The sequence below is a fragment of the Pseudorca crassidens genome, chromosome 11, assembly GCF_039906515.1.
Source record: "Pseudorca crassidens isolate mPseCra1 chromosome 11, mPseCra1.hap1, whole genome shotgun sequence".
Lineage (NCBI taxonomy): Eukaryota > Metazoa > Chordata > Mammalia > Artiodactyla > Delphinidae > Pseudorca > Pseudorca crassidens.
The window spans coordinates 90,773,964-90,788,478 of record NC_090306.1 but is presented as its reverse complement, the minus strand read 5'-3'; the positions used below and the strand labels follow the sequence as shown (position 1 = coordinate 90,788,478).

General features: G+C 37.1%; 1 protein-coding gene across 9 annotated transcripts in view; it reads right to left on the bottom strand.

The window, feature by feature from the left end:
* The window catches only part of RIC8B (RIC8 guanine nucleotide exchange factor B), a 117,079-nt gene that overhangs the window by 38,256 nt on the left and 64,308 nt on the right, over positions 1–14,515 (bottom strand). For all 9 annotated transcript variants that reach the window (XR_010932563.1, XR_010932565.1, XR_010932564.1 and 6 more), the window contains exons 5-7: positions 10,829–11,057; positions 9,983–10,078; positions 4,695–4,839 (exon numbers count right to left, since the gene is read on the bottom strand). Coding sequence is in view for 3 of the 9 variants with exons in the window: in XM_067697840.1 (XP_067553941.1) it covers positions 4,695–4,839; positions 9,983–10,078; positions 10,829–11,057 (470 nt within the window). In the remaining 6 variants the exon portion in view is untranslated. The remainder of the gene's footprint in view (positions 1–4,694; positions 4,840–9,982; positions 10,079–10,828; positions 11,058–14,515) is intronic.

Sequence of the window (14,515 nt, the reverse complement as noted above, 5' to 3'; positions counted from 1 at the left end):
GCGGGTGGGGGGCAGAAGGTTTTAAATTAGAATTAGTTGACAGCATTTAAAAACTCTCCTGAAAAATCTAGGTGATTTGGTAACATTGGCCACATGCTCCTTCATGGTAACAATCAGCTGGAGCTAAAGAGCAGCAAGGTCCCTTTTCCAGTCTCCCACATTCCCCTTGTTCCTCCACTCCCAACCCACGATCTCCCCAACAATTAGCTAAGTGTCAGTTTTCATTTATCATCTTATGTTCTGTTCATTTGACTTACTTTATTACCAGCCTGGCACTTTGTAGGCATCTGAGTTTGTAATCCTTGATAAAGAAAGTAAATAATAGGAGGGCAGAGACCTTGCTTATCTTGTATACCTTTGTATTCCCAGGGTCTAGCTCAAAAAGTATTTGTTGAATAAGCAAGCTTTTATTTCAGAAGAATACTTTTACTATTAAAATCAAACTAGAAGGAAAAGAAGTTGAATATATATAGAATTGTTAAAGATCAAATGAAAAAGATACAATTTTGCTAATATGGGTTTGGGGCTCAAAGTTAGGACTATGACACCTCAAATACTGGGTCCCAGGGGGAACAAAGCTAACCATTTCAAATTAAAAACAATTAACAGATTCATTTATCAATGTATATACCATACTTGTTATAACACCAACTCATTAGTAAGGTGATTGATTATATTTATATATATAATTTATGTATTTAGATATGTAAAATTATTTAGATATGTAATTTATGTATTTAGGTATGTAATATATATTTAGATATGTAATTATGGAAGAAATAAACTTCATTTTTCCCCTCTTAAAAATTTTACATGTACACAAGAAATGCATGCTCATTGTAGAAAAATTATACAATACAGAGAACTAAAAAAAGTCACCAGTCATTCTACCACTTAGAGGTAACAATGGATAAGATTTTGATGTATGTATATTTTGATAAATACTTTTTGATGAATGGATACATATGTGTGGTTTAGATTTACATGTATGTGTGTGTATATATGATCATACTTTAAATACAGCTAATTTCTGATCTCAGAAAAATCGATTTAATTCAGCCAGTATTTGCAGACTACTATATGCAAGGCATTATTCCAGTCAATGTCAAGATGTAATATCTTTTTTCATAGTCATGAAATAACTGAATTGTTTAAAAGAGCAGCTGTTAAATAAACTAGTCTATGAGAACAGCTGAAGATAATTACAGTTGACCCTTAAACAACACAGGGGTTAGGGGTGATGGCCCTCCGTGCAGTTGAATATCCTCCTATAACTTTACAGTTGGCCCTCCATATTCTCAGCTCCACATCCGTGGACTCAACTGACTATGGATTGTGTAGTACTGTAGTACATATTTATCAAAAAAGAATCTGCAGGGCTTCCCTGGTGGCACAGTGGTTAAGAATCCGCCTGCCAATGCAGGGGACACGGGTTCCAGCCCTGGTCTGGGAAGATCCCACATGCCACGGAGCAACTAAGCCTGTGCGCCACAACTACTGAGCCTGTGCTCTAGAGCCCGTGACCCACAACTACTGAGCCTGCGTGCTGCAACTAATGAAGCCCACGCGTCTAGAGCCCGTGTTCCACAACAAGAAAAGCCACCACAATGAGAAGCCTGAGCACCGCAACAAAGAGTAGCCCCTGCTTGCTGCAACTAGAGAAAGGCCGCGTGCAACAAAGACCCAACGGCAGCCAAAATAATAATAATAAATAAATAAAATTTTAAAAAAAAGAATCTGCATATAAGTGGACCTGGGCAGTTCAAACCCATGTTGTTCAAGGGTCAATTGTATTATGAGAGGAAATATGGCAGAATGGAAAGACAGCTCTACTGCATGAGCTTGGATAAGACTCTTCCCTCACTTATGACATTGAAATAATAATAATGTTTACCTTAGAGAGTCCTTATGAGAATTAAATGAGTTTATGGCATAGAATGTTTGGCACATGAATACATAATAGTTGTGTTTATTATCATTGTAATGATATTGATCAAATTATGTTGCTAATATACCATCTTAACAGTAACTGAAGTGGTTGTACCAGTTAATCAGAAATGAAGTTTAAGAATTCAATGAATGTGGACTTCCCTGTTGGCGCAGTGGTTGAGAGTCCATCTGCCGATGAAGGGGACACAGGTTCGTGCCCCAGTCTGGGAAGATCCCACATGCCGCGGAGCGGCTAGGCCCATGAGCCATGGCCGCTGAGCCTGCGCGTCAGGAGCCTGTGCTCCGCAACGGGAGAGGCCACAACAGTGAGAGGCCCGCATACCACACACACACACAAAAAAATTCAATGAATGCAACTCAATAACAAAAATCCCCAAATAATTCGATTAAAAATTAGACAAAGGACCTGAATAGACACTTTTCCAAAGGCATACAGATGGCCAACAGGTACATGAAAAGGTGCTCGGCATCACTAATCATCAGGGAAATGCAAGTCAAAACCACAATGAGAGATCACCTCACACCTATTAGGATGGCTTTTATCAAAAAACAAGAGATAACAAGTGCTGGCGAGGATGTGGCAAAGATGGAACCCTTGTGCACTGTTAGTGGAAAGGTAAATTGGTGCAGCTACTATGGAAAACACTATGGAGGTTACTAAAAAAATTAAATATAGAACTACAATATAATCCAGCATCCCACTTCTGGGTATATATCCAAAGGAAATGAAATCAGAATCCCTATGAGATATCTCAACTCTCATGTTCATTGCAGCATTATTCACAATAGCCAAGATATGGAAACAAGCTAAGTGCCTATCAACAGATGAATAAAGGAGGTGTGTGTGTGTGTATATGCATGCATGTGTATGCACGCACACACACACACACACACACACACACACACAGTTGACCCTTAAGGAACGCTAGGGTTAGGGACGCCTACCCTTCACGCAGTCAAAAATCTGTGTATAATTTGATAGTCTGATCTCTGATTTTGTGGTTCCACATCCACAGATCAAACTAACTGTGGGTCCAACCTACTATGGATCATGTCGTACTGTAGTGTGTATTTACAGAAAAATATCCACATCTAAGTGAACCCGAGCAGTTCAAACTTGTGTTGGTCAAGGGTCAACTGTATATAAAATTAATATTATTCAGCCATGACAAAGGAAATCCTACTATTTGCAACAACATGGATGAACCTAGAGAACATTATGCTAAGTGAATAAGCCAGACAGAGAAAGGCAAATACTGTAGATCTCACTTATATGTAGAATCTGAAAAAAAAAAATCAAACTCATAGAAACAGAGAGTAGAACAGTGGTTACCGGGGAATAGAGGGTAGGGAAACAGGGAGATCTGGTCAAAGGGTACAAGTTATAAGATGAGTAAGTTCAGTTGTAAGATTAATAAGTTCTGGGGATCTAATATACAGCATGATGACTATAGTTAATAATACTTTATTATACACTTGAAATTTGCTGAGAGTAAATATTAAGTGTTCTCACACCACACACACACACACACACACACACAAACACACGTAACTATGTGAGGTGGTGAATGTGTTAATTAACCTGACTGTGGTAATCATTTCACAATGTATATGTGTATCAAATCATCATGTTGTATACTTTAAATATATATAATCTTATTTGTCAATCATACCTCAATAAAACTGGCAGGGGAGAAAAAAATTCAACTGACTGAAGATTTTGAGAGAAGTGAGTGAAGTTTTTCATTTCTAAATTATCTCTCTCACAAAACTAGGGTACTTAAAAAAGTATAATATAAAATCTGCTTATTTGGGACTTTTACACTAGCACTTTTATAAACTAGGAGATGAAGAAAGAAATAGTAAGAATATCTGAATAACTTGGTTAAAGTTCCTTGTTTAGAGAACTTTTGTAGAGCAAAATAATCCATATAATTTTTTTTTTTTTTTTTTTGGCGTTACGCGGGCCTCTCACTGCTGTGGCCTCTCCCGCCACGGAGCACAGGCTCCGGACGTGCAGGCTCAGCGGCCATGGCTCACAGGCCCAGCCGCTCCGCGGCATGTGGAATCCTCCCGGACTGGGGCACGAACCCGTGTCCCCTGCATCGGCAGGCGGACCCTCAACCACTACCAGGGAAGCCCTAATCCATATAATTTAAGGAAATATTTTAAATTGTTAGATGTATCTCAGAAGACAATCACTTTATACATACTTGTAAAATAGTATTTATTATAGTATAGTTACTTTTTAGTTTCTCTCTACTTCTGTCTTACCCTCATCTCAAGGGTAAGAGGTATATCTTATGCATTTATTGATTAAAGAACTTAATGAAGAAACCAAAACTCCATAGCTTTAATTCCAAGAGGAATTAAAAAGTGGAACTAACTCAGGCCTTTGCCTGGTTATCAGGATATTAGCACCTGAATTATTTAAGCAGATTTTTCAGAATGGCTCCAGGTCCTGACTCATCAAGATTAAGAAGCCTGGGTTAAGGAGACAGAAGGCAAAGTTTAAACGTGAGTGTGTTTGGTAGTGTATCTGCCTGCATGTCTCAATGAATTCAGAAGCATATAGAAAATGTTTTTAAATTATTACTTTTTATTATCTGCTCAAGCCCTCTAATGGAACACATAAGAGAATAAGCTCTGAAAAGAGTGGAATGAGATGGCCACTAATAACAGAAACATTTCTCAAATTCCCTCAGAAAGATGAAAAAGTAGAGGGCAAATAGAGTTTAACCTACCTCTCTCTTTGCAAAGGACAAAAAGGAATTCAGCAGCAATTTGCTTGACTCCCAGGTCAACATGTGTCATGAGGCGCACCAGCTTATTTCTCACAGTTGAGCCAACTTCAGGTCGATTTGTCACATCCCTCAATGGTGGTAAAACCTAATGGCACAAATGCAAAACCATCATCAATCGTTTAAGTATTAGAGTAAGCGAGAATGGTACCAACCGAGCTTAGTTTTTTAAGAGTAGAAAAAACATTAAAAACTAAATAGGTTTGCTTCCAAATAGAATAAAGCTAAACAAAAAACAAACCTCAAATAATTTCATGCCTGTAATGAAATTTCATTTGAAGTGAAACATCTCTTCACTGTACCACCATGATATATTCAAACCCATTCCTGAGTTTTTACTCATCTCAGCACCTGGAATGCCCCTGCTGCCTCTATCAAAATCCATGTTAAAGTCTGGGTCAAATTTCTCTTTCTTCCTTAATACCCTGACTCATATTGATTTTTCCCTTCTTTTAATTCCTGCAGCATTTTCATTGTTTACTAAAAAATACCAAAAACCCTGTACATATGTTTTCTAGTTGTTTTATTTTATAATAAAATGGTTATTAATTATTGAGTACTTCTTATGTGCTAGTTGCTGTAATAGATGATATGCATACATTCTCTATAATCAACCCTCACAGGAACCTTGCAAACGAGGTAGTAACATCACTATCACCCCTATTTTATAGACTGATCCTCAGAGGAATTACATAACTTGCTTGGTTTATCTGTTTGTTTGCTCACTCACTCACCCATCCATGCATCCACCCAGACCCCTCCTCTTTTGGTTCTCCACACTGGTTGCTTCATCTTAGCCTCTGTGCCAGTTCTCTTTTATCCTTTTGTGTTTAAGTGCTGGAATATTCAAGGGTTAAGTTCTTGGGCAACATTTCTTTACTATTTTCACTCTCTATTGGTGATCTCATCCAGTTTTACAGCTTTGTATGGTCTCTATTTACTGATAACTCCCTAAAGTATATGTCTATCTTGATTTCTTCCATGACCTCCAGACTTTTATAGGCTTCTCAAATTTAGCATGTCCTAAGCAGAATATTGAAGCTCCCAACAAAGCTGTTCCTTCTACAGTTTTCCATCTCATTAAATAGCAAGTCTGTTCTTCCAACTGTTTACTGCAAACACCTTGGAAACAGCCTTGATTCCTCTCTTTCACATCCCACATCCAATCCATCAGCAAATTATTCTGGCTCTACCTTTGAATTATATCCATAACCCAACAACTTCTCACTATCTCCTCTAGTATTACCAAATTCAAGCTACCAATATTTCTCATCTGAACTATTACCACAGTCTCCTAAGTCATCCCTGCTTCCATCCTGGTCCTTCTATGATCTATTACATAGCAGCTAGGATGATCCTTTGAAAGTCAGATCATGTCACTCCTCTTCACAAAGTCCTCCAGTTCCCATGGCTTCTCATCTCACTCATAGTAAAAGATGAGGTCCTTCCAAATTCCTTAAGTTTCACATAATGTGGCTTCCTGCTTCTTTTCTGACTTAATTTCTATTATATTCCTTGCTTACACTGCTATAGTCTCACAAACCTCCATGGAACTCTTTATACTCACCGAGCACTTTCCTACCTCATGGTCTTTGCATTTGCTGTTCCCTCTGCCCAGAAACTCTTTTTTCTGGAAACTGGCTTGGCTCATTCCCTTACTTTCTTCAGGTCTCTGTTCAAATGTTATTTATAGGAAGACATTCCCTGACCACCCTATATAATTAACCTTCAGCATTCTCTTTTTTTAATCCCCCTACCTCTGCTTTAATCTTCCTCACAGCACTTATCACCACCTAACACAGTATATATTTCTTTCTTTATTGTCTGCCTTCTTCCACAAGTCAGTTCCATGGGGGCAGGGATTTCTTTCTCTTTTGTGTACTGCTCTCAGTGCCCGGCATATTACAGGTTTCGACAAATATTTGATGATTGAAGGAAGAATGAATTAATTCAAGTAACTTTTTAAAAGTGCCTTCTATAAGCTAGGCACTATGCTAGGAAATGAAGATAGACACAAAGTCAAATTATAATTTACTATACCAGACTCTTTATGTGTATATTATTTTTTATTTAATCCATTCAGCTGACTTCCTTCCTTCCTTATCTCTTTCTATACGGAGTACCTACCATGTATCAGGAGGTACTGGAGGCCCTGGAGATACAGCTGTGAAAAAAACCCGGAAACTAAATCTCAGAAAACTGAGTAATCTACCCAAAGTGTTTATAGAATCCGTGTTTCAATATCTCTGGTAGGATAGAGCAAAATGCTCTTTGTGATTATCTCCCATTTCTAGAGGAATGAGACATGTAACAAATGATTTCATGTGGTATGTACCTACAGTTCCAGAGTATAGTATCTATTAATAAAGGTTATCACACAAAAATTTTCTTAGCTATGTTTTGGGTTCCTTAACAAGTTTTTGAAGTGAAATTTTATAGTCTTCATTGTTACATATCACGCCCTAACTGCATATGTACGGAGCATTTCTATTTCCCCCCAAATACTACCCTCCATTAAATTTTTTCTTTTCTTTGAGAAATCTTGTCCAGTTCCTCTTTCAAATCCATAGCATCTTCATCTCTTCTATTAGCCTCTCCAGATGAATCCAATCTGAATCAGTAATTTCTACCATCTGTTCTCTTTCTACCTGCCCAAATACTGAATACTCAAGACCAATTTACTTTGGGTATGCACGACTTGGATTTAATCAGGAATTAACTATGGGGCACAATAATTAATTAGCCATGGTTCCATTTACACTATTATCAAAGTTAATCATCTGTTACTTTAAGTTCTGCCCTTCTTGATCCTCATAGTCTATAGTGCATCTTCCTCAGAAAGAAAGTGGATTTCTGTATCGTGCCTTGTATCTTTCTTTAGTTATCTTTTACTTGTCATGTCTCCTTCTTTATCTGTACTGTAGTATTTCTTTGAGGATAAGGAGTGGGTCTCACAATCTTTTGTATCTACATAATGTATAGTCCAAGACCTTCATATAAATAATCTGTTTAACAAACAGATTTTAGGGGGGCTATCCTGGTTAGAGATGGCAAAATCTAAACAGTTTAGTTGAACGTGGATCTCCTCTGTGAAAAAGCTAAAATATAGAACACAAAGTATTTTCATTTATTATTCTCCACCAAGTCCTCCTAGTCATGATAGAATGTCTTAAAATAATCAAACTTGGAAATGACCTTAACTCATCAATTAACTAATTTATTTTGCTTAAATGATTATTCATGCTTTGATGGTAGCTAGTCTTCCAATAGACTATAAATTCTTCAAAGATAAGAGTCCCTACTTTCTAATTTCTCCTTATCAGCAATATCTATTAATGTGCTCTACACACAGTAAAGTGCTTATTAAATCTTGACCATAAACATATGGGGGAAAATGAACCTAGTTAATTTATTAAGAGAAATTCTATATGGCAATAAGTGAACAATGGGGTGAATGGTGGTACCATGTAGTGAATGAGGAAAGAAGGGGAAGACAGGGTGGGGAGGGATGGGAAATCAAGAGATTAGTTTGGGATACGTTAACTTAAGATACCTACTACACATCCAAGGGGAGGAGATGAGTAGGCAGTATGTTATATAAGTCTGGAGCTTAGGGGACAGGTCAAGGGTAGAGACAGAAATTTGCGAGTCATCAGTGAATAGATGACTTTCAAAACCATGGCTGTTGAATGAGACCAACAAGAGAGTAGAAATGGAGACAAAGATAATATTGCCTTGGGGAGCTCAAACACTGCAAAGAAGAAGTTCCCTGTTGTGTCCTAGACACCAAGTGAAGAAGGTACTTCAAGTAGGAGAGAATACTTAATTACATCAAAATGTTACCGGGGAATAAAAAAAAGATTTGAGAACTATTAGATTTGGCAATATCGGGTTGATGATGTTTGACAAACACCTTTGTAGTAGAGTGAAAAGCATGAAAACCTAATTACAGTGGCTTCAGAAGAGAATCAAAATGAGTAAAAGGAAGAGAGTGGGTGAGCACAGAAAACTCTCCTGAGGAACACTGCATAAAGAAGAGAAGAGAAATGGAGAGGCAGCTTGAGAAGTGGGATTAAGGGAAGGTTTTTCTGCTTTTAAGATGGAAGATGTGTTTGGGTGCAGACAAAAATGATCCAGTACATTAAAAAAAAAAGATTAATATAAGAAGAAAGAGAGGGAGTAAATGCAGGAGCAAAGTTCTTGAGGTGAGAGGGAAAGGTATCCAGGATATGAGTGCAGAGGCTGGCCACAGAAGGAAGCAGGGACAATTCATCCCTTGTGATAGAGCGGGGAGACATAGGACATGGGGGTACAGATAGATGCAGACAGACAGTAGATGCAGAGGTAGAAAGATGACTTCTTACCATGAACTCCAACTACTACCATCTTACTCCGAACCTTCATCATCAGCTCTCTTTTGGGCTGGTCTCCTCACATCTACTCACACTCCTTTAGTCTATCTTATATATAGTAGCCAGAATATCTTTAAATATAAATGAGGTCACATCACGTCCCTTCTCAGAACAGTCCAATGCTTTCCCTTCTCACTTAGAAGAAAATCAAAATTCCTGTACAACCTTACATTATTTGGTTCTTGCTTACCTCTTTTACTTCATCTACCACTCTCCCCCTCGCACAATGTTCTCCAGCCTTCTTGCTTTTCCTTAAGCATACCAAAGCATCCTCTCATCCAGGGACTTTGAATTCGTTCTGTCTGGTACATTCCTCTTCCAGAATATTCTCAGAACTATTCTCAGAGAATATCCTCTTCCAGATATTCTCAAAGATCCTTTCCTTACTTATCCAAGTTTCTGCTCAAATGTCATTTCCTCAGAGAGGTTCTTCCTTATTCCCTTAAGTTTTCCCTTCCCCTGTATCTTTCTTCCGAACAGTTATCACTACTTGCCATTGTATCATATATTTATTTACTTTTTGTCCTCCTACCATAAGGGAAACTCCACAAAGCAAAGACTTCATTTGTATTTCAATGCTTAGAATACAGCACACAGATCTCAATAAATATTTGTTGAGTAAATGAATGGATGACTAAAAAAAATAGACCGGGTCACTTATTTCTGGATTAGGAAGATTTCAAAGATTTAACACTAACTTTTTTGAGTTTCTGACATTCTGAAAGAAAATAACTGTGATAGAATTTGACTCATTAATTTTATGTTAAAAAAACACATATAAGATTAACTTTGAGATGTTAATATGCATTAAACAGTTACCTGATCTTTGAGAAATTTTCTGATGTTTCGATGGGCTCTGGAACATTCTGTTAATAAGCTGAGAACTGGAGTTAGACCCTCTCTATAGCTGCTTCCCTACAAAGAAAACCATACATGCTGCATTAGTTTAGTTTCTAACAGTTTACTTTTCTTCATATAACTGAGTATATTAATACTCTTTTTTTGAGAGGGAGACACCTTTATGTTACCAAAGCTGTACAAACTATTTTAAAAATTATTTTCCTAAAAATATTTCCATTTCATTAGTTATCTTCATGTTTACTAATGCCCATTTTTATCCTTCCTGGATTTTTCTACATTTTTTAGGGTCCTCACTGGCTCAGCAAATGGGCTTAAACAAGGCGAAGGTTTTGATGACCAACCCATCCTAACTTGCTGCCTTTTAATACAGATACTCGACAAAGCAAGTGACAGAAAAGAGAAAATAAGCAGCTTACAACAAATGGAAAATTGACAAATTTCTTTTAAAGATGTCTTTTAGGTGTTATGGAAAGTAGTTATCATCAAGTTTTGGGGGGGAGATATTTTTACTTCTAGAACTTACAAAATACCTACATAGAAAAGTAATTACTTTTTCCTTTGTTTTCAGGCTCTAGTCACAATTTTGGTGTCGCATCAACACAATTTTCAGCTTTAAACAAATAAATTCACTTGGTTTCAGCAATTTATCATTTACTACAGTAAAATGCTTTCTGGAGTATAAATAATTGTTCAAGATGTCAGCTATAAAAAAAGAGCTTAGATTCAAAAATCACATCCTGTGATGCCTGTATGTGTGTACAATTACATTCTTTAGAAGCATCTTCTCAATTTTATCAGTCTTACCTTGTCTATTCTCTTCTCCATAAAACTAAGTAAAACATGAATGGCCTCCATATTCATACCATTGTATACCATGGTATTATTTTTCAAAACTGTTTCTTTCTCAGCTGTTTTATCACTGGGCAGTTCATCTAGCGTCGTTGCTTCTGGGGCTGTTTCTTCATGGGTTAATGGACAAATGAGAACATCCAAACAAGAGACTGGAACATTGCTTAAAAGGTTGACTGCATTGCTGAAAAGCAATTTAAAAAGACAATATTTTAATTTGACTGACTAGTCCTTTAAAACACAAACATAATAAGTTCAGAAGTGACTTTTAGGAGTCAATTAAAATTCTTCTTTTTCAAAATGAGCCTTTAATATTATTTGGCATTTACTGACTAACAGATAATAAAGAGAACTGTTTCAAATACGCACATGACAAATTAGAAAGAACAGATGTTAAATGGACACACAATCATATGATGTCATGTCACTTTCTGAAATGCTAAAATAGGAATTAGTGAGCTTTAACACTAGCTCTTTAATTTTATTATGATACAATACTAGATTTGCAGTTTTTCCTTGGGATTTTAAATCCTTTTGTGGATTCACTGATGTCTTATTATTCCTTAGATTACAACATAAAGCATTTGAGGAACACTGTATATAAGCAGCTTATCACAGAAGCAACAACATTAAAAACCAAATATTGTAGGATTAAATTTTGTCCTTTCTAGATACAGAAATACAATTTTTAGATCATCCCTTATTTCATAAGACATTTGCAGAAAATGGTAAATGGTGCTTTTTCTCCTGTCGTCCCCAGATTTCTTTAAAAGAGGCCAACATAGCTACTTCAAATCTCTATCCCCCTAGGCCTTTCTTTCTATGTATTAATGAAATAATGAGCCTGGGATGCACACCAGTAGGGGGAACCCAAACCTTGTATTTTTTTTCCCTAAAAATCTTGTTCCATTCATTGCTCAGTGTATAAGAGATTAAAATTAAAATTGTTAGTGTTTGACACTAACAATTTAAAAATTAGACATGCTCTCAATTCATATATTTTCCTTCATGCATTATTTCATATTTTTTCTTTTAAAAGGAGAGGTGGTGTTCTGTGCTAACTGGATCTTAAAAGTCTGTGCCTCAGAACTTCCTGATAAACAACAATGGAGAGACAGGCATTACATTTCCTAGTGACAGAGAAGCAGATCTAAAAATAACTGCATCCTGACTAAAAATAAACTCTTGCAAATACAATTTAAAAGTCTAACCACTTGGAAACCAAATTCAGGGCTTAATCTAACTGATGCTGTCTTAATTTAGCCCATAGTAGTTCCTTTTAATTTAGATTATAGTGACACCCTCAAATATAAAACAAAATAAACAACAACAAAACAGAAATAAAATACAAAATATTTTCTCTCCTTTACCCTGAAGTGTGGCTGCATTTCCCCAAGAATGAATATTTCTTTTTTTTCTTTTTATATTACGGGAAAAAAAATTCATAAGAACTCAAAGTTGAAAAAGTAGACAATGGAGAACAATAACTGGTAATGTAAAGGGCACCAAAAAATCAGAACCAAGAACAAAAATAATTTAACAAGTCCTATAAATGAAAGGTTCCTGGTAAAATACAAGTTATTTGGTTGTCCCCACTAAGAATCTACTACTGCTGCTGCTGCTGCTATTACTACTACTACTATTCAACAATGTTTCTAATTTTGATTATTTGTAAATAATTGCAATTGGCTGAAATACGATGCTTTTCCCTCAAACTTTCCTTTTAAAATTTTTGCAAACATCTGTAGTTCCTTATCTATAGATAAATATATTGCACTTCTGACTTAAGCATTTGGAAACTGTTATTAAATATCATAGATTCACTGGGGTTAAAAGAAAAAAAAATAGAACTCTACCTTAGAATTACTTTCTAAAACTGTAAAAGCCACTTTGAAATGTTAGATTTTTTTCAACACATAGAGCAATAGGCTGGAGTCCACCAGTAGTATGATTCTCTGAATCTACCATAGAGACCACACTGAAAAGTTTAAGGCAATGCATTTCATTACAAAGGAATGCTTCCCTTTAAATTCATTTAAAATAAGCAGTTTCCAGGAATTTCGTAAATTTAAGAAACCAAATGTAGAGTTTGATTCAACAAATATTTGGAGGTTTTAGGCTTTTCAAGAAAAGTTCCCATTTTCTCGTTTCTTATTAAACAACTGGGTTCCCAAACAACTACAAAATTAATTTTCTGGCTCACTGTGTTTGAGCTATTCTTTTTAAGTAAGGAAAGCCAGCTTTTTGAGCTGTCACTTCTCTGACAGTTTTATTTGTGGTAGAAGAGTGTATGAAATTCTCCAGCTACCAGGAAGTCAGTGACTATGCACAGATCTGCACAATGGTGTTTGCATTCCTACTCCAGGGGGTAGAAGTACTGTGTATATTACTCTCCCCTTTTCAGCTTCCTCGAGATCATTAATCACTGGGACATGACATCCTCCCACTCATACTCCCAGCCCCCTCCTGATATGCAGATTCAAAAGCAGGGCCTATTTAGAGCTCCTTAATGCTCTGATTAAAGCCTTGATAGCTGTGGGAGAAGGAAGGCAACCTAAAATCCAGGCCTGTATCAATCGAGGGGCTAAACAATTTAATACCAGATGACACTAAGGAGCATGATAACAGTACAAGCAGACCTACAGCTGTTGGCAAACTTTCCTGGTCAAATGTATCTTCTTTACATTTGGGGCTCACATATCGTTTTTCATGGCTGGAAAATCTACTTAAATGAACCTTAAGATCTCCAAAAGATTTTCACATGTAAATACCTAAGTTTACTTTAGTCTAACTCAGTTCAGTAATTATTTATTGATTACTTATGCCAGGAATTTTTTAGGCAGGTATTATGAAGAAAATAGAAATAAATCCCTGCCCTTCTGGAGCTTATTTTCTAGCATGTAGAGAACAGTCAATTAAAAGTAAACAAACAGGGCTTCCCTGATGGCGCAGTGGTTGAGAGTCCGCCTGCCGATGCAGAGGACACGGGTTCGTGCCCCGGTCCGGGAAGATCCCACATGCCGCAGAGCGGCTGGGCCCGTGAGCCATGGCCGCTGAGCCTGCGCGTCCCGCAACAGGAGAGGCCACAACAGTGAGAGGCCCGGGCGTACCGCAAAAAAAAAAAAAAAAAAAAGTAAAAAAACAAAAGAAGTTAATTGAATAGAAGGTAGAAGGTGATAAATGGTCTGAGGGTAAAATTCAGGAGGTAAACAGGACGTGTGAGTTGTAATTTTGAATAGGGTAGTCTGAACAACCTCACTGAGATGGTGTCATTTAAGCAAAGACTTAAAGGAAGTTAGGGAGTGAGCCCTGTGACTACATACGGAAAGGGCGTTCCAGGAAGAAGGGCAGGAGCAAAGGCCCCAGGGCAGGAGTAGTGGCATGTATGAAGAACTGCAATGAAGTTGGTGTGGCTGAACCACCACACACAGGGCGAGGAGTGGGACAGGAGCTCAGCTGGGTAACAGGGGGCCAGATTGGTTTTACAGGCTATTATTACTTTAGTTTTTATCCTGAATGAAATGGGGAACCACTACAGGGCTTGGCATAGTAATATACTCTATCCTTATGTTAAAAGGATCACTCTGGCTACTGTGTTGAGAACAACTAGTAGGATGTCAAAGATGAGGAAGGCCAACCAGT